This window comes from Salvelinus sp. IW2-2015, linkage group LG4q.1:29 (genome assembly GCF_002910315.2).
Source record: "Salvelinus sp. IW2-2015 linkage group LG4q.1:29, ASM291031v2, whole genome shotgun sequence".
Lineage (NCBI taxonomy): Eukaryota > Metazoa > Chordata > Actinopteri > Salmoniformes > Salmonidae > Salvelinus > Salvelinus sp. IW2-2015.
The window spans coordinates 25565858-25586283 of NC_036842.1; the positions used below are offsets into that span (position 1 = coordinate 25565858).

Consider the following 20426-nt stretch of genomic DNA (forward strand, 5'->3'; position numbering starts at 1 on the left):
TGACAGATCATCTGTGGGGTTCTATGGTGAAAATGAATGGTGTTTTGAAGTGATTTTGGATAAACGCAGAAAATAATGTATATGGCAAAAACAGGCTTGGAAGATCTCATACGTCTTGTTTTATGATATAATCTTCATCAGCTAACGTCAGTTTTTGTGAATTCTGAAGAATGTATGTAATAAAAAAAGCACATAACCTATATGAATTATAAAGCCTATGTTAACTGACTGCTATTATCTTATAGAACAAAACGTATAAGGTCTCCTAAGCCTGTGTTAATCTCAGACCTTATTTTCGGCGTTTATTCGAAAACACTATTCTTTGCCCATTAATTTTCTCCATGGGGATAGCTGAACGAACCAGAGGTATCTCATTCCGGGTTTTAAGACTACAAACTGGAACGCTCTATACAAAGATGGTTTAGTATAAAGACGTATAGAAACTGCTTCTCCAATAGAAATCCCCGACCGTGGCTAGCTAAACTCATGCGCAGAAACACGTCATCGGGTCTAACGGTCGTCTCGCGTCGAATTGCGCATGTGCAAGCCGTAAAATCAAAGCACTCCTTCGATATACAGTTGTTTTTGAGGAAAATTAAAACGTGTCAGTTTGTCATTTTCACAAGGATGGAGTAATGACATGTTCAGCTACTTATTACATTGGATCGAATCTAGGTCGTGCCTTTAGATTTCAAGAAAATGTACAACTAAGGAATCCTTTTTGACTTCTCTCATTGTCTTCTCAAACTCCTAACCCGGCCTGCTTGGTCTGTTTCGCAAGCAATCTCGCAAGTCTCGCTATGTTGCGCCTCTGGGTTTAGAAACTCTCCATGCTCTTTGTTTATTGTATAAAAAAACGACAGAAAAAAAAAAACTACGCCACGCTCTGTCAACGTAAGCACTTACACGTTCGCCGCCATTGCAAGCAAAACGAGTGCACAGATGACGAACAACACACAACACTTCACAACATGCGATTTGGCTCGCTTGTTTGAACCAAAATTAACCGATAACTTTACTTGAATGTGTTTCAACAAAAGTTCCAGCTTCAGCAGATAAAATGTCGGCTTTTATTGTAAGTATTTCGATTGATCAGTCACATTTCTAAAGCGTCTCAAGTCTAGTCTTGAAGGCCACATGATGGATGGACAGTCTTTATCTAGCTAAAACGTTAGCTAGCTGGAACTGCTACACGCATCCAAACTAGCGCCTGTAAAGTTGTTGATTAGCAAGCTATTTAAAGTGTCAATAAGCAGTAGAAACAATAACAAATCCGGATCCCCGCCCCAGTTTCGATAACAATAACTGAGGGATGGCAATTGTCATTCAGCTCAGTATGTAACTAGTGATTAAAATAATATAGCTACTAACTACAGTAAAAATGTTGTTAAAATGACAATTGTATGAGGATTAACTTGCAACAGTTATCCTCAGTCTACCTGAATCTCCTTGCCGTGCTGTTTCAGGCCCACCCTTCGGTGCGGATCAGGGGCACAGAGCACACCTACAACCCAGTGTTGTGTCAGGACGATGACTGCTCAGGCAAGGACAAGGGCACTCATATGCACTGTCCTCTCTGCACTGTGGTCGAGGCCTATCACGACCCTCTTATCCTACGGGCTCATTACCGCATTAAACATGTTGACAAGGGCATCGACTTTGCTGGTGAGAGGCTTTTCAACACGTATACATAAAAGTACACATCAGATGCTAGATTCAGTGGTAGTATGACTTTGCCAAAAGGTTTCAGTGAGAGATCTTTCACTCAAATCAGTTAAAATGTTTAAAGAAATAATCAGGCATGCTCTTTTATTGATTGTTAGAAAATACATGGGACCTACAACTTAACAGCAAGCTTTTTGTCTTCCCTTCAGGCCTAAAAGTGCTTCGATGCTGCAACCACTGTGAGATCGTGGGCACCATCAAAGGGGAGAAGAGGTTCAAGGGTGCACACTGGCACTGCTACCGCTGCCGAAACGGCTTCAACCGCCGAGACGAGGCCATCAAACACTATAAGACCCACTTCCGGAACCCCCACACCACCTTCCAGATACAGGTCACACAGGTACTACCACCAAACTACTGTAATAGAACATACATTCACCATTGAACACTGTGAGTATGAAGAGTAAACAGACAGGGCACTTATTCTCCATATATACAAAAATAGTCTGAGTAGGAGTGCTGATCTAGGATGAATTTTGGCCTTTTAAATCATAGTCAATAAGAGTCTTGAATTCTAATACTTGATTAGCTCGCCTACTCTGAGAATCTTTGTGAATACGGACCAAGGCAGATCTCTCACAATCCCCTCCCTGTGCATTCAGGAGGTGAACAGCCGACAGTATTATGACCAGAGTCCGGAGGCCCACCCTAAAGCCTATGGAGGGCTGGAAGTGTGTACGGGCTCTGGGGTGGAGGGGGGAGACATGGGGACTATCATGGCGCAGCCAATCCTCAACACAGCCAACACGGAGACTCTGCTCACTGTGGAACCCAAGGTTTCATATATGTCTCATGATTTGTGGTGGGTAAATGTGGATAGTAGGGATGTAGCAATTCACCGATACGCATCTGTCCCAGGTTCAAATGTTTAAGTTATATGTGCATAGGTCCTAGGACCCCAAACCGTTCCAAATGTAGCACGCATCGGTCAGAAAATCTATTCAAACGTTAGTCGCTGGTTCACAAAAACATTTGGCCTCAAATTACTTTCTACCTTCCGAAAAGACCTAATCTTTTGTGACAACTGTGTCCTGTACTTCAGTGTCGAGCTAAGCATGTCATTGATCTACAAGTCATTTTGCATGCCGAACAACCCCAGGCAATATTAGTAGCCTAGTCAAACTGTGTGCTGCTTCGTGTGCTGACAAACAAGAGGTAGACCTATTGCTGATTTTGCGCATCACCTTCAGAATTCAAATGTTTGTATTGTCAAATGTGCTGTTAAATTGTTTTACCGGAAGAAAAGTATCCTAAGCTACCACCAGAGACACAGCTCTCATCTGTCTACATGCTGAACGGGGCTTACATTGGATTCATTTAGATTTCAGGTTCACCATCAGCAAACATTTTACTTGAAACAATCAGTGTATAGGGTATTTTTTTGAAATACAGGGTAAAGTTGATCATTTCAATACGAGGACAACAATCACTTGCTACCCGCACTGCATGGACGACGCAAGAGAAGCTCACTCAGTCTGTCAACTTGTAAATGGTCTAAACCATGCGATTAGGAGACGGGTGAAATCCAAAGTTGTGCTATATATTCATTGGCTATGTCATAGCATAATTGTGTAAATGATAAATATTGATAAATTAAAACTCTAAAAGTTTTAATCTGCAAAAGTTACTAATTAATTAGTGAGATGGTGATTTCAGATCAGGTGTGTGTGTGTGTGGGGGGGGACACAGATCAAGTTCTTGTGCGCCATCAGCAGCAGATTTTAATTTAGAAATGAAAATGAATGTGCTTATGCAACAAATATCAGTGCATCGAATCTTATCGCATCAAACCCTATCGTTTCAAACTAAAACGTATCGTTCCTGTATCAGCGTCCATCTATCGATCTATAAAATTGTCTTGAAAGGGATAGATGCACATCCCAAGTAGAGAGGGTTGTGGTGGGTTGATATTGTGAAGTGTTGTATTGTGTGATCTGTACAATGTTGCTTGTGCTATCAAAGTTTATATTGGTGTCGCTGAATCTTCAATAGCGGTAGTGTCACCAGTGTTAAAAAGGTTCATCTCAAGCCCAGCACAGGATGTGTATATGTCAAGTAACTTGTTTCTGGTCATTGTATGGTGATTGGTGCCTGCTCTGGTTGAAGGACAGCAGCGTGAACAACGGGATCCTAGTGGCGGCCGAAGAGGAGGTGGGGCCTTCCCAGCATACCCATGACCAGACCCAGACGCTGGTTCTCATGGACCCAGATGGACAGGGAGGCAACCTGATTTACGAGGAGGCGGCCAGCATTATCTCTGAACAGGTGTCTCCATTGAGTTATCTTGCTAATACTGTGCTTTAGTAAGTTCTCACATCCAATGTTTTTCTTACCAATATCAATTACAACCCTCATCAATCTACATACTTTTATGCAAGCAGCCTGCATTCCCTAATGCTAACCTCTGTTACCCCTCTACCCCCTTCATGCCATGATACTAACCTTGGTGTACCTGTGGTTGTCTATTGCAGGGCGGGGAGAGTCTGGAGCAGGCCCTACATATAGAGAAGCATCTGCTGGAGCTCCACCAGCAAAACGTGACCTTGCGGCAGGAGAAGGACGCCATGGAGAAGAGGCTAAGGGCAGAGATCCACAGACTTAACGAACAGGTACACTAACAGCAGACTTGTGAGCTGAGATACAGACTCAAAGACCAAGTACACTGACCAGCACACACAGTATGTAACCTCAAAGAAAGGTTATCAAAACAAGATAGCTTTTTTGTGTAGGCTAAGATGCTTTGTATGGTGAACTTTGTGTGAAGGATAGATATTAGATCTAGAGAGATACAGCATCTCAAAGACCACCAGGTACAAAAATGGGTAACTTAACGTGATATCTTTTTGTGAAAGAAACTTATTTGTATGATGAACTTGTCATAATTTGTGTCTGTGTGAAGAATAGATGTGTTCATTTTTAACATGTTTAGCGGCAGGAGAGGCCGATTGGAGAGGTGGATGGAGGCAGAGATGCCGAGATTCTTTGACCTCGTTCAGGAACAGGTATTTTTGGCACCCAGAAGCAAACCTTGCGTGTGCACTGGCTGGCCAGAGACTTGAGGGTAGACACAATGACAGAAGGCTGAAGGCAGAGCTGCTTACAATTCTAGACTCCAGGCACACAATGTTAGTAAATGGCAAAACACCCATGGTTTTCAACACTCCCCCGTTCCTGGCTTTGCACTGATGTTTACGAGTGTTTTAACTGGGGCAAAAATTGTGAAAATTAAGAGTTGTGGGAGTCACTCAATAAATGCAGCAAAACACTTATGTGAAAGATGGATTTCAAAAACGTATAGGCCAGAATCATTCAGCAATTGACCGGGGAAAGGATACGCAATCTCGATCAGCAGGTACACTGACCACAGTATGGAGCAGCAAAGACATGGTTAACTTATCAGGATAACTTTTTATTTTAGTTATTTTTGGCGGAGGAAACTGATTTGTATGTGGATCTTCTAAAAATGTGTATTTGTGTGAAGGATAGATGGGAGTTAAAGCGCTTACCTTATGTCTCTTCTCGTAAGTTCTCCATCCTTTCTGTATTTGACATTCTTGGTGGAATGGAAAACAGACCATTCTGACGTGACCATGTTGTCTCCCCTGTGCTGAGGTGCCCCCAGGTAGCCAGTGTGGTGCAGGCCAACATCAAGATGTTTGAGGAGCTAAAGCTGTACCGCTCTGCAGAGAACAGCCAGCAGAGAATCGATCAGCTGGTGAGTGGACACTTGTAACTGCTACTGTAGTGATGATCCTAAGTGATTGTTAAATAGGGGTTAGAACTGAAATTATTTTCCAATTGTTTCGTTCTGAACAGAACCACCATTTTTTTTGTTCCGTTCCACTGTTCCGACCAGAAAAATAAACCAAAAAACGACGGTTTTGTATCGTTCCCTTTTCAACCTATGAAATCAAGTTTTTTATATTTAGCTCATTAAATTACATCACCGATCAGTGCGGATAGAGCAGGCAAGCTAGTTGTTTACATGCATGATGGACAGACTAGTGTAGCCTATGGCACACGATGCAACTGAAATTTTGCGGGTGGGGAGAGATCGAGAGTGGGTTAAGGAGGATGCTTGAAGTGCTGGGCATCTTGTTATGACATGCATTATCTGACTTGGGTCCACATAATTATACTTATGGAAGAGTGGCTTCTATGAAGGAACTTGAATGTCCTTTGAGCTAGCTAACAAGCTTGTGTGTGCAGAGCGGTACCAGAATTAAAGACATGTCTTACCTTTTTGTAGTTAAATACAACGTGATAGGCCTATGGTATCCTTATCTAGCATTGGAAAAGTTAATCCATTCTTTAGCTAATAAAAAAATCCTTCTGCCTATCTTCTGAATCACGATTGTAATGTCAGTTATGCTCCGTAGGGGGAGGGGCAGGTAGCCTAAACGCATACACAACTGGCAAAGATTTTCAGTTTGCAGGCAGACACTGGAATAAGTTTCTGAGTGACAGAGTGAGGGTTTGCATAGGCGCTTTGTTGCATTTTTTTGTGGGACTAGAAAAAATGACTGGAACGTAAAATAATGTTATTAACCAGTTCCCATGCTTTTAAAATAATGGTTCTGTTCCTGAACAGTATGGATCACTTTCGTTTCTGTTCCTTGAAAATGTTCAATATTTTCTGGTTTTCGGTTCTGTTTCTAGTAGGGCTGACCCCATTTAATCAACTGGTTGATTGTTTGGTCGATAGGCTGTTGGTCGACCGAGATTTCTTTAGTCGAACAGTAGCAAAAAAATATATAGATCTATCATGGTGTACAAGACACCTGTCTAATTTGCGCTGAGTGGACTGATCCATTGTGGGGATGCACAGTCCATCAGTCTAAGACATGTGCTACTGAAATTGTATATGGTTATATTACATAAGAACAATGGTGCAACACTAATAAAAATAATAGTATTTAAAAACAAATGCGCTTTCTCCCTCGTTGGATAGCGGTCGCTGTCTCTGCTTCTGAAACACATTAGTGCGCTGTTGAATTGGCGCCTTTTCCTAGACCATGTTGCTATGTGGATAATAGCAACGTTAACCAGCATATTGGTGTTGAGAGCAATGCCGCAGAGGCATCAGCAGAATGAGGAGATGAGAAAACAGCCCTTGCCTTATTATCTAAGAAAAGTGTGGAGAGGGGAAGGCCAAACTTTATTAGGTATATAATCAATAGCCTAACTGTTAAATGTGCCTGGCTTTATAAAACAGCAATATATCTACAGAAATAACACCGTGTTTATTTAATAGCCTACTGATTTCGCCTCAAGCAATGACATGTCAAGTAAGCAATTTCACAAATTGGGCTGTTTTTAATCTTTGCTTTACTGTAATAAAGGCTTTACACAGCCTCTCTGGTATTATTTCTAATTTATGTTTACACTGTTCCAAATTGCCTGAAAAATAATATTTATAATAATAACAATGCTCCTTTTTCTTGATCATCTTATTATTATTAGAATAAGAAATGTCATTAGTAGGCTTAGTATAGCAGCCTTGTATAACCACCATTGAGCTGTAGGCCTAAGGGCACATCCTGTTTAGTCTTAATACTATAACTTAGGTCTGTATGTCAATATATATATAGGCTACTGTATCAATCAACCATTCATTTGTTCATGTCATCACACAGCATTTGAGTCATTCATGATTTGAAATGCAATCAAGCATTTTAGTTTTAAAATAAAGCGGGCCCAGGGGGCCTCCCGGGTGGCGCAGTGGTCTAAGGCACTGCATCGCAGTGCTAGCTGTGCCACCAGAGACTCTGGGTTCAAGCCCAGGCTCTGTCGCAGCCTGCCGCGACCGGGAGGTTCATGGGGCGACGCACAATTGGCCTAGCGTTGTCCGGGTTAGGGAGGGTTTGGCCGGTAGGGATATCCCTGTCTCATCGCGCACTAGCGACTCCTGTGGTGGGCTGGGCGCAGTGCACGCTGACCAGGTTGCTTGGTGTACGGTGTTTCCTCCGACACATTGGTGCGGCTGGCTTCCGGGTTGGATGCGCGCTGTGTTAAGAAGCAGTGCGGCTTGGATGGGTTGTGTTTCGGAGGAAGCATGGCTCTCGACCTTCGTCTCTCCCGAGCCCGTACGGGAGTTGTAGTGATGAGACAAGACAGTAACTACTAACAATTGGATACCACGAAATTGGGGAGAAAAAGGGGGTTAAAAATGTAATTAAAAATAATAATAAAGCGAGCCCTGAATAATTAGCTTAAGCAATAAATAAACCATTCCATTTCGGAAATTGCATTCACAAATTAGTGCGAATGTTTTTAGTCTTTGCTGTAATAAAGACTTAACAAAAAATGTTACAACAGGCTCTGGTACTCTTATACTTTATTTAGTGTTAACATTGTTCCAAACGGTCAGAAAAATTATATTGCAATCTATACAGCACCTGTTTGGCACACATAATATGCACTCAGCACTTGCGCCTTACCTTGTTTTTCTTGATCTCTAGTATTTTCCACAATTAGTCACATTTATTCCACACATCTGACTTTCCCTTTAACTCCTGAGCAATCTGTTAATATTCCCCCGTTTTGAGGTTTATTTGTCACATCCTCTGCATCCATTTTGTTGTCACGTGTTACAGTTTTGAGTATAAAAAAATATATATATATATATTGTATTTTGGTGGGGGGGGGGGGGTGTAGATCAGCTTTAATATTGTAGCTTCCATCAATGTAATTGTCTGCATCACTTCAAATCACCCATATCCTTTTTTGCAAATATGCATACATATACACATACAGTACCAGTCAAAGGTTTGGACACCTACTCATTCAATTTTTAAAAAACTATTTTCTACCTTGTAGAATAATAGTGAAGACATCAAAACTATGAAATAACACATGGAATCATGTAGTTATCAAAAAAGTGTTAAACAAATCAAAATATATTTTAGATTCTTCAATGTAGCCACCCTTTGCCTTGATGACAGCTTTGCACACTATTGGCATTATCTCAACCAACTAGGGCAAGGAAACACGAGCAAGCTACATTAGACTGGTGGAAATCTGTCCTTTGGTATGATGAGTCCAAATGTGACCTTCATGTTCGCGGCATTGTATGTCACCAGTGCAAATACCTTATGTGGTCCAAGGTCATTGATGACTGCATCAGCTGATCTGCAATGTAGAGACCGGTGTGTCTGTCCCTTGTCTGTGCTCTTGTAGAATACTGGTTGATGGGTGGAGATGATGTAGTTAATTATTCCTTGCACACGAACAATCGACCACCCATCAGAGATGATTGCAATACAGTCTGCTTTCTTTATGATTCGCTTGGCCTTCACTTGAACTCTGTTGAACTCTGCATCCAGCAAATGAGTAGATAAAGCATGTCTGGTTGGAGGGGTGTATGCTGGGCGAAGAACATTCAGAAATCTCTTCCAATACACATTGCCTGTGAGCATCAGAGGTGAACCAGTTGCATACACAGCTCGAGGAAGACATTCATCAGCATTTCTCTGACTACGTTCCTCTGACTACTTATGATTCCAGGAGAACCATGAGCTATTGATATCGATAAGGTGTCTGATTCATAATTTTTCACCACAACTAGAAGTAGAGGGACTTTTGTCAAGAGTTTGCTTGTTGTGAGCACTGAGGGAACTTTATGCACTTGGCCAAATCAAATGTATTTATAAAGCCCTTCTTACATCAGCTGATATCTGTAAGTGCTGTACAGAAACCCAGCCTAAAACAGCAAGCAATGCAGGTGTAGAAGCATGGTGGATAGGAAAAACTCCCTGGAAAAGCCAGAACATAGGAAGAAACCTAGAGAGTAACAAGGCTATGAGGGGTGGCCAGTCGTCTTCTGGCTGTGCCGGGTGGAGATTATAACAGAATATGGCCAAGATGTTCATAGATGACCAGCAGGGTCAAATAATAATAATCACATTGGTTGTCGAGGGTGCAACAGGTCAGCACCTCAGGAGTAAATGTCAGTTGGGTTTTCATAGCCGATCATTCAGAGTATCTCTACAGCTCCTGCTATTTCTAGAGAGTTAAACAGCAGGTCTGGGACAGGTAGCACGTCCGGTGAACAGGTCAGGGTTCCATAGCCGCAGGCAGAACAGTTGAAACTGGAGCAGCAGCACAGCCAGGTGGACTGGGGACAGCAATGAGTCATCAGGCCAGGTAGTCCTGAGGCATGGTCCTAGGGCTCAGGTCCTCCGAGAGAGAGAAAGCGAGAGAGCATTCTTAAATTCACACAGGACACCGGATAAGACAGGAGAAATACTCCAGATATAACAGACTGACCCTAGCCCCCCGACACATAAAATACTGGAGGCTGAGACAGGAGGGGTTGGGAGACACTGTGGCTGACTACTTATGATTCCAGGAGAACCATGAGCTATTTGGCCCGGACAGGGCCAAACAGGCAGGATATAATCCCACCCACTTTGCCAAAGCACAGCCAGGAATCACCACTACAGGGATACCTTCAACCACCAACTTACCATTCTGAGACAAGCCTGAGTATAGCCAACAAAGATCTCCGCCACGGCACAACCCAAGGGGGGGGGGGTATTCTGATGATTCTGCATCTTTGTTGCACTCTTCAAATGATTTGGCACATTATTTGCAAATGTCCACAGCTTTTCTTTCTACATTCGCTGCAGTGAAATGTCTCCACACATCAGATAGTGCCCGTGGCATTTTCCTGTAGAGATTAGGGGAAAAAATTGTAAAAAAACCCAAATACAATTCCATGTATAGATAGATAAATAGTAAAGCAGTTTGATTAAACAACTCCTTTGTAAGATAAATGTTTTTATATGAAACATGAATGGAAATAGGTAAATTAACACACAGTTAGCAGGCTCAAGCAAGCTAAAACCCACATGGTAGCAAAAACGAACTAGCAGAAATTGTTAACAAGTTATAAATGATTTAAACACACTTTGCTGTAGGCTACTATTTACTAGTTAAGAAAAAATATTGTATGTCATATAAAATATATTCACCCCACCCAATATTGTAATCAAAACTTACCAGAAAGCATGTAGTCCTTGGCTCAATAGTATCTCATTAGCGTGTAAGATCTTGAGAATCAGCTGTACATGTGATGGAAGAGTGCACTGTGCATGCAGACAGTTGCAATTCCATTGAATTGGGGATAGTTTAACCAAAATATGCCACAAGACCTAGAATTGCCTTATGTGTATCCAACAACAAAAGGTGCACTGTTATAAGTGAACTTTTTTGATAAGTTTAAGCAAAATTCCAGGGCTTAACTTCCCATGAGAAATTCCGGAAATTTACAGTCAAGTTTCCGACCCTTTGCAACCCTAATTATTTTATTATTGATCGATCGACTATTCCGATCACCCAGTAGTGCTATCTACGGTTTTCAGAGTTTGTTTTAACGATTTTATTGATGTGATTATGTAATGTTATAGGTCAGGCCCTATTGTGCCGTATTCGGACAGGATTGGTTTTACTAGGGGAGGTGGAGTTGTGTTTTGTGCTCGTGCACATAATTACATATCTGTCATTTTAGTCCCGTCCGAATTGACATCCCTGTGTTGAGAGAAATCTCTGAGTTTGACAGGTGTTGCTCGCGGTTTGCACAATAACTGATCTGATAAATTGAACTAAGTGCTGCGCATAGCCTTTATACACTGCTCAAAAAAATAAAGGGAACACTAAAATAACACATCCTAGATCTGAATGAATGAAATATTCTTATTAAATACTTTTTTCTTTACATAGTTGAATGTGCTGACAACAAAATCCACACAAATTATCAATGGAAATCAAATTTATCAACCCATGGAGGTCTGGATTTGGAGTCACTCAAAATTAAAGTGGAAAACCACATTACAGGCTGATCCAACTTTGAATGTCCTTAAAACAAATCAAAAATGAGGCTCAGTAGTGTGTGTTGGCCTCCACGCGCCTGTATGACCTCCCTACAATGCCTGGGCATGCTCCTGATGAGGTGGCGGATGGTCTCCTGAGGCATCTCCTCCCAGACCTGGACTAAAGCATCCGCCAACTCCTGGACAGTCTGTGGCTGCAACGTGTCGTTGGTGGATGGAGCGAGACATGATGTCCCAGATGTGCTCAATTGGATTCAGGGTTGGGGAACGGGCGGGCCAGTCCATAGCATCAATGCCTTCCTCTTGCAGGAACTGCTGACACACTCCAGCCACATGAGGTCTAGCATTGTCTTGCATTAGTAGGAACCCAGGGCCAACCGCACCAGCATATGGTCTCACAAGGGGTCTGAGGATCTCATCTCGGTACCTAATGGCAGTCAGGCTACCTCTGGCGAGCACATGGAGGCTGTGCGGCCCCCCAAAGAAATGCCACCCCACACCATGACTGACCCACCGCCAAACCGGTCATGCTGGAGGATGTTGCAGGCCAGCAGAAACGTTCTCCACGGCGTCTCCAGACTCTGTCACGTCTGTCACATGCTCAGTGTGAACCTGCTTTCATCTGTGAAGGCGCCAGTGGCGAATTTTGCAACCAAACGTCCTGCACGGTGTTGGGCTGTAAGCACAACCCCCACCTGTGGACGTCGGGCCCTCATACCACCCTCATGGAGTCTGTTTCTGACCGTTTGAGCAGACACATGCACATTTTGGCCTGCTGGGAGGTCATTTTGCAGGGCTCTGGCAGTGCTCCTCCTGCTCAAAGGCGGAGGTAGCAGTCCTGCTGCTGGGTTGTTGCCCTCCTACGGCTCCTCCACGTCTCCTGATGTACTTGCCTGTCTCCTGTAGCGCCTCCATGCTCTGGACACTACGCTGACAGACACAGCAAACCTTCTTGCCACAGCTCCGCATTGATGTGCCATCCTGGATGAGCTGCACTACCTGAGCCACTTGTATGGGTGTAGACTCCGTCTCATGCTACCACGAGAGTGAAAGCACCGCCAGCATTCAAAAGTGACCAAAACATCAGCCAGGAAGCATAGGAACTGAGAAGGTGGTCTGTGGTCACCACCTCAGCAGAACCACTCCTTTATTGGGGGTGTCTTGCTAATTGCCTATAATTTCCACCTGTTGTCTATTCCATTTGCACAACAGCATGTGAAATGTTATGTCAATCAGTGTTGCTTCCTAAGTGGACAGTTTGATTCACAGAAGTGTGATTGACTTGGAGTTACTTGTGTTGTTAAGTGTTCCCTTATTTTTTTGAGCAGGTATGAACATTCTAGTGTATGAATGCTTTTGTATATGTTTTGTGCGTATTACATTTACATTTACATTTAAGTCATTTAGCAGACGCTCTTATCCAGAGCGACTTACAAATTGGTGCATTCACCGTATGAATCCAGTGGAACAGCCACTTTACAATAGTGCACTAAATCTTTAAGGGGGGGGTGAGAAGGATTACTTTATCCTATCCTAGGTATTCCTTAAAGAGGTGGGGTTTCAGGTGTCTCCGGAAGGTGGTGATTGACTCCGCTGTCCTGGCGTCGTGAGGGAGTTTGTTCCACCATTGGGGGGGCCAGAGCAGCGAACAGTTTTGACTGGGCTGAGCGGGAGCTGTACTTCCTCAGTGGTAGGGAGGCGAAGCAGGCCAGAGGTGGATGAACGCAGTGCCCTTGTTTGGGTGTAGGGCCTGATCAGAGCCTGGAGGTACTGAGGTGCCGTTCCCCTCACAGCTCCGTAGGCAAGCACCATGGTCTTGTAGCGGATGCGAGCTTCAACTGGAAGCCAGTGGAGAGAGCGGAGGAGCGGCGGGTGACGTGAGAGAACTTTGGAAGTGTGAACACCAGACGGGCTGCGGCGTTCTGGATGAGTTGTAGGGGTTTAATGGCACAGGCAGGGAGCCCAGCCAACAGCGAGTTGCAGTAATCCAGACGGGAGATGACAAGTGCCTGGATTAGGACCTGCGCCGCTTCCTGTGTGAGGCAGGGTCGTTACTCTGCGGATGGTTGTAGAGCATGAACCTACAGGAACGGGTCACCGCCTTGATGTTAGTTGAGAACGACAGGGTGTTGTCCAGGATCACGCCAAGGTTCTTAGCGCTCTGGGAGGAGGACACAATGGAGTTGTCAACCGTGATGGCGAGATCATGGAACGGGCAGTCCTTCCCCGGGAGGAAGAGCAGCTCCGTATGAATTGAATATTGCCAAATGCATCATAAAAAAAATATTGTGCCTATTTAATGCAACCCTTGCTGTTAATAGATCGCAAAGCAGCAGCATAGAACTGACCTAAACATTTGGAAATGATAAGTGAGCTTTTTCATCCATAGCCTTAAAATGCATCTCAAGTGCAATCGCACGGTTTAGCTCACATCTGAAGGCTGGAGGGCATTTAGGACGTACTGCGGATCCCTAAAATATCCTAATGATTATAATCACACTTCCTTAATTTACATATTTTGGCAACACTATAGGAAAGATGGTTTAGAAACTTGGGAACCAAGCTTGAGTTATCAGTGTGGCCCTATCAGCTGGACATGTTGAAATGCTTTATCTTCACACCTAGAATAAAAACCTCCAGGCTTCTGTCATAACTGTCAATTTTTATTGGAGTAAAAAATAAATAAAGAATTACAGGGTGCAGTTTGGATAAAATGAATCCCGTGGAATAAAGGACATTCTGGAGTAATAATTACATAACCAACTTTCTCTAGTAATTAGGGATCAAATTCAACAACATCCGGTGAAATCGGAGCGTGCCAAATTCAAAATACAAAATCGTAATATTAAACATTCATGAAAATACAAGTGTCATATATGATTCTTTAGCTTAGAATCTTGGTAGTCTAACTGCGTTGTCAGATTTCAAAAAGGCTTTACGGCGAAAGCATAGCATTCGATTGTCTGAGGACAGCGCCCCATGTCAACATGTCTTTCAAACCAGCACTGGCGACACAATCACAAATGGCAATTTAAAATATATCACTTACTTTTGAAGATCTTCCTCTGTTTGCAATCCAAGGGTCCCAGCTACACAATGAATGGTTGTTTTGTTCAATAAAGTCCTTCTTTATATCCCAAAAACGCAGTTTAGTTGGCGCCATTGAATTCAATAATCCAGTCCTTCAACATGCATACAAAGGATTCCAAAAAGTTACCAGCAAAGTTCGTCCAAACGAGTAAAACAATGTTTTTTATTAATCCTCAGGTTGTCTAATATCTAAATAAACGATAATATTTCAGACGGAGATTACTATGTTCAATAGCAAAGGAAAAGAACGAAGAGCGCTCCCACGTTCACGCTCGCAAAAATAATACTTTTGCCCTGGCGCTCAACTTGGAGTGACTACAAATACTTTTTTTTCTTTTTAAAGCCTAAAACCTTGTATAAAGATTGACATCTAGTGGAAGCCATAGGAACTGCAATCTGGGAGGCGGAAATTAGATCTTTCAATAGCATTGCATTGGAAGTCATTCCAAGCTCAAACAATAATAATTCCGGCTCGATTTTCCTCCCGTTTTCGCCTGCTATATCAGTTCTATTATACTCACAGACATTATTTTAACACTTTTAGAAACTTCAGAGTTTTCTATCCAATTCTACCAATTATATGCATATCCTAGCTTCTGGGCCTGAGTAACAGGCAGTTTACTTTGGGCACGTCAGACAGGTGGAAATTCAGGATACAGCACAGCCGATGCGCTAGTTTGACAAACACTTTACTTGCTAGCTACTTGTATGACTGAATAATGGAGAATGCTAGTAAGGGGCTTTTAAATGGCCAATTCAATTTCAAATCACTCCCAGATAGCTCTGTGTATAAAACCAAAGTAAATTGCATCTACTGCAAGGCTGAGTTACTGCGCACCACATCAATGGAAACTGCATTCACACGCTCTGGCTGTAGTGAAGACAGAGGCACTATGCTGAAACGTGCGCCGGGCATTTCATGGCCGGCGCACGTTTCAGTGGAACATTGAAACAAAGTTACCACCGTTTGCATAGACCGTGCACGGAACATGATTGCAGCTGCCAGACATATGCCTTTTTGAACACCTGCCCTGCATCGCGCACAGTCTCCAAAGGTCCATCACAGTGTCCCTACAGAACAGAGGGTTTGACAATGCCATAGCTAAATGGTGAAAAATTGTTAGGCATTTCAAACACAGCCCACCAAATGCTGCAGAGCTAGGACATCAGCAAATGGACTGAAGGCATCACTGGCACACAACAAGATGGAATTCCACTCTGGAATTGGTAACGCGTGTCCACAGAAACCAACAACCACTGAGAGATCACCAACAACCAACAGAGAACCATGCCAACCACAACTGAACTGGAGAAACTGTAGAAGCTGGAGGCACTACTGGAGCCCTGCAGGTAATATTCTTTGTATCACTATTAGTGTTATAATAAGGTGTGTGTAAAGTGTGAGAGAGTCTGGGCATATGTCTCTTACAATTGACAAGTGATTTTGATTGATCTTTCACTGCAGATACTTGACTGAACTTCTGGGAGGAGAGATGTACATTTCCTGCTCAGTGGTGTTGCCTGCTTTGTCATCTCTTTCGGGTCATTGAGAGCTCCAACGATGACCCTGCCTAAATGATAAGATTCATGCTGACATTCACAACAGACCTGGAGAAATGCAAGGAAAACACCAACCTAACATGGCTGAAGGTTGCCACAGCACTCGACCCAAGGTTTAAGGACCTGAAGTACCTTCCCAGACCTGAGAGGGATGAGGTTTGGGAAGGTACTTCAGGTCCTTAAACCTTGGGTCGAGTGCTGAAGGAAGAGAGGACTGCACAGCAACTGGATAAAGCAACAGAGTCATAGCCACCAAAGACGAAAGCTGCCCTTTAGTTGAGTTCTTCTGAGTCCGATGAAGAGGAGGAATCCATTGAATGTGTGGAGTGTTACAAAGCAGAGCCCAGCATCAACATGGAGGACTGTCCACTACAGTGGCGGTCACAGCATGCAGGGGCACACCAGGCTGGCATGCATTGCACGAAGGTACCTGGCAATGCCTGTTACATCAGTACCTTGTGAGAGGTTGTTTTCACACTCTGGGCATATTGTACACAAGAAGAGAGCAGCTTTATCATCTGAAAATGTCAGCGGGCTTGTTTGTCTTTGCAATTGGCTCAGTGAAAAGAAATGGAGGAGGATGACTGAAGTGTATGGTCACAGGTTAACGTTCTGAGGGATTCCTGACGTTGTTGTATAGGTTTATGTTCTTTGTATCCATTTTTCTTCTTATAGCCAACCCTCCAATCAGTAATTGGGAGAACTATAATTTTGTGTGTTTACTTACCTACCTACTGGGAGCATTAGTAAGTTCCAGGTCTTTTGTATTTAATTTGTTTATGGTGAATATGCCATTAAAAACATTCTGATACTGAAATATTTTTGGTTTCAGTCCCTCCCTACATGCCTATTACTCAATACACTGCTTTTTTTTAAATGGAAAAATCTTTATTTAGTACCAAATTTGAGAAAATGAATGATTAATCGCAGAATTTAATGCAATTAATCGCAATTCATTATTTTGATCGTTTGACAAACCTACTAGTAATACTAGTTCTGTGTGAATAGGTCTTTGGTCACGTGCATGCGATGCATACATGTGTCACGTAAAAAGAGCAAGGGTTGAGAGAATAGGGAATGTTTTTCCTAAACAAATGAGGGATTTCGGAAACAGAACTTTTGTCAGATGGCTGTAATTATGTTGCAGCTTCAGAAACACGGACAGCGCGATAAACACTTTTGATGTTCTGTGGTGGTCGCTGCAGCAGGGAGGAGAGCGAGACAACGGGTGCTCGTCACTGTCACTCCCTGTTTTTGTTTTTTTCTTACACAGCACAGCAAGACTGAACCCGGAACAATCAAATAAATTGCTGGTAGGACTCCCTCTAGTCATTTGTGTGTTTTGATTATTTAATCAAACCGTGTGCTTAAAGCATCAGACAAGCTCAGTGAATATAGTTGATTTGATTAAAATACATAGGATGTGTCAATATATGAAAAAATACATGTTAAAAATGTAGACCAATCGATTGGTCGAAAGAACAGACTCTTGGTCGACCACTTATTTTTTTGGTCCGGGACAGCCCTAGTTTCCTGGACCGGTTCCAACCCCTGTTCTTGAATATTCTCAAGATCACATGCCAGATTAAAAACAATGCGTAAAGCCTCTTAGAAGAGCCTCTTGAAAATCTACAGAGCTATGCATATTCTGTATGGTTAGTAAAAAATGACTGAGCTTCAATAGTATTCACGAGCTGGAATGTCAAAGGGCCTTATTGCCCACTGAAGCAAAGTGGTTTCTCGTGTAAAATGCTTGTATACCAATATACATGTAGCTTCCCTGGAGCCATCCTTTTATAAATCTACTGAACATCACTGACAGTCGTTGGATGGTATAAAGCCCTATTCGGACGGAATTAGTTTTACTGGGGGAGGTCGGGTAATATAATTAAGTGCACGAACACAATACACCACATCTGTCATTTTAGTCCCTTCCGAATCTGTCAGTAATTTTACATGGCAGAAGAGTAACAATTTCAGACAGAATAACTCATTTTTTTGGCAAACTCTAAAGTCCTCTGACAATATTAGTCCCCCCGTGCGAATTGACATCCCTGTGTTTTGAGAAATATTTCTGAGTTTGACCGGTGTTGCTCGCGGTTTGAGCAAGTAAACCATAACTGATTCTATAAATTGAACGAAGTGCTGTGCATAGCCTTTATATGAAGGACCTACATGTATCAACTTTCACAGTGAATGCTTTTGTTTGTTTTATGCGAAGGAATTGAACATTGCCAAGTGCATCATAAAAAACAGCATTAAAAGAAACATTGCTGTTAACAGATTGCAAAGCAGCATAAAACTGAGCTAAATGTTTGGAAATGACAAGTTCACTTTCTAGTCATAGCCTAACAACACATATCAAGTGCAAGTGTGCTGTTCGGCTCACATCTGAAGGCTGGGGGGCATTTAGGATGTCTTCTACTGCGATTCGCTAAAATATCCTAATGAATATGATCACACTTCCTCAATTCAAATATTATGGCGACACTATACCAAAAATGGTTGGCATGGTTTAAATACTTGGGAACCAAGCTTGAGTTATCAGTGTAGCCATGTTATCGTGTGGACTTGTTGCAATATCTTCACTCCTAGAAGAAAGAAAACTCCAGGCTTCTGTCATAACTGTCAATTTATTGAAAAAAATTATAATTACAGGGGGCAGTTTGGAAAATGAATTCCGTCTGAATCGTCCTCTTGAATAACAGACATTGGGGTAATTAATAACATAATCAACGTTCTCTAGTAATACTAGTTCCGCGCAAATAGGGCTTATGAGACTCTTTGACCACTGATGATGCCTGTCTTTCTGTTTGGCAGGTGAAGAGTCTGGAGATGCAACACCGCACTCTCATCCACACCCAGCTAGCCTCCCTGAGGACAGAGCTTCTACGGCAGGCTGAGAGAACAACGCCCGTCAACGGCCACACAGAGCTTACAGTCAGCCTGGTTGGTGAGATAGCCACTCACCCTGGGGAGATGGCCCTCTTTGAGGAGGAACAGACTGAAACAAGGGTAGAGAGGGAGGAAGAAGCATTAACCATGGTGGTGGTTCAGATGGGCCCTGACCCAGGGGACTTGGTACCGATATCGGGTGATGCATGTTTGGTGGCTGGGAAGAATGAGGAATCATCGGTCCCTGAGCTGGACAGTGTTGACTCTGGGGCAGAGCCCTTCAAGAATGCTACAGAATCCCTTGAAGACAAAGAGGGGGAGGAGAAATCGTCAAGGAAGCGCAGCCCCAAAGAGGAACCCGGGAGGGAGAGTGAAGCCAAACTGCAACGCATCTGTTGAGATAATAGAGACGGTGGTCTTTATTACTCTCATCTGTTTTTCCCTTTGTCTCTCTCCAGTCTTTTCCTGGTAGTACTTGTGAGTTTCTTTAAGGGAGGGTAACTTTCCCACACGGGGTTCTAATAGTCTGCTGCAGACTGAGCCAGGCACAGTACAGCAGTGTGGGAAAACCTCAACTGAGAAACCAGTCCCTAATATGGCTGTGAAAGTCAATGCATCCTCCACTCCCTGCAGTGTGTAAGCTGTACATAATGCTACTCCACTAAACCTACTGACTTACTGTTTACCAGTCTGCTCTGTACATTAGCTCTGTTTTAGAAGCTTCATGAAGGATGACGGTCTGCAGTGAATTAGACCTATTCAAAGCAAATAACCAAGTCATGTTATTTTGTTCTGACTGAAGTTTTTGCAATGTGTTCCAATGTTTTCATAAAGCTTGTTTGTTCAACAGTTGGTTCCATTGTTCTACTAAACATTATTTTTTACAGACTGGAGGTAACTAACCATCTGTCTTGACGAGACAGCCACTTGGCACACTATGCAATTGTAGTTTGTTATACAATGTGTTGCTCATTAACTTGCATAAGATGTATACAGTACATAGTCTACAAATCATATCGGATACAACAGTACATCTCAAGCCTATGAATTTGCTTTATTTGAGAAAATGACTAAACAAAGCTACTGTGTAGTTTATTGCTTACCGGTATTCAGGCATGGTTTTTCATCCCAAAGTTGTAGACAAATGAAAAGCAATCCCTTGACATGAATTTGTAGTTGCTGAATAAAGAAAACAACAATGTGAAGAATTCTTTGTCATTCTGTCAGGGATTTGAATGCATTCAAACCTATACACCACTTTAACATATATTTAATTGGCAGTATTTGTTTTATATGATGTCTATGTATTTATGCATTTAATGG

The 20426-nt window shown here is 42.7% G+C and overlaps 1 protein-coding gene across 3 annotated transcripts; it reads left to right on the plus strand.

Annotated features, from left to right (window-relative positions):
* Positions 1-871: 871 nt before the first annotated feature.
* Positions 872-20318, plus strand: zgc:193801 (uncharacterized). Of its 3 annotated transcripts, none has more exons than XM_023984187.2 (8): positions 872-1075; positions 1467-1665; positions 1875-2065; positions 2328-2527; positions 3840-3990; positions 4197-4334; positions 5348-5440; positions 19029-20318. In XM_023984187.2, the coding sequence occupies exons 1-8, from the start codon at positions 1061-1063 to the stop codon at positions 19500-19502; spliced, it is 1461 nt and encodes a 486-aa protein (XP_023839955.1). In that variant the 5' UTR covers positions 872-1060; the 3' UTR covers positions 19503-20318. The 3 variants fall into 3 exon arrangements, with proteins under 3 accessions (XP_023839955.1, XP_023839956.1, XP_023839954.1); XM_023984188.2 differs by having other exon boundaries at positions 2328-2501; positions 3832-3990; XM_023984186.2 differs by having other exon boundaries at positions 873-1075; positions 3837-3990.
* The last annotated feature ends 108 nt before the right edge of the window (positions 20319-20426 follow it).

Bases quoted from the DNA above. Each gene is read 5' to 3' on its own strand.
- zgc:193801 (XM_023984186.2), top strand. The intron at 3,991-4,196 runs GTGTCTCCATTG...TGTCTATTGCAG, and splicing joins CCAGCATTATCTCTGAACAG to GGCGGGGAGAGTCTGGAGCA. The intron at 4,335-5,347 runs GTACACTAACAG...AGGTGCCCCCAG, and splicing joins TCCACAGACTTAACGAACAG to GTAGCCAGTGTGGTGCAGGC.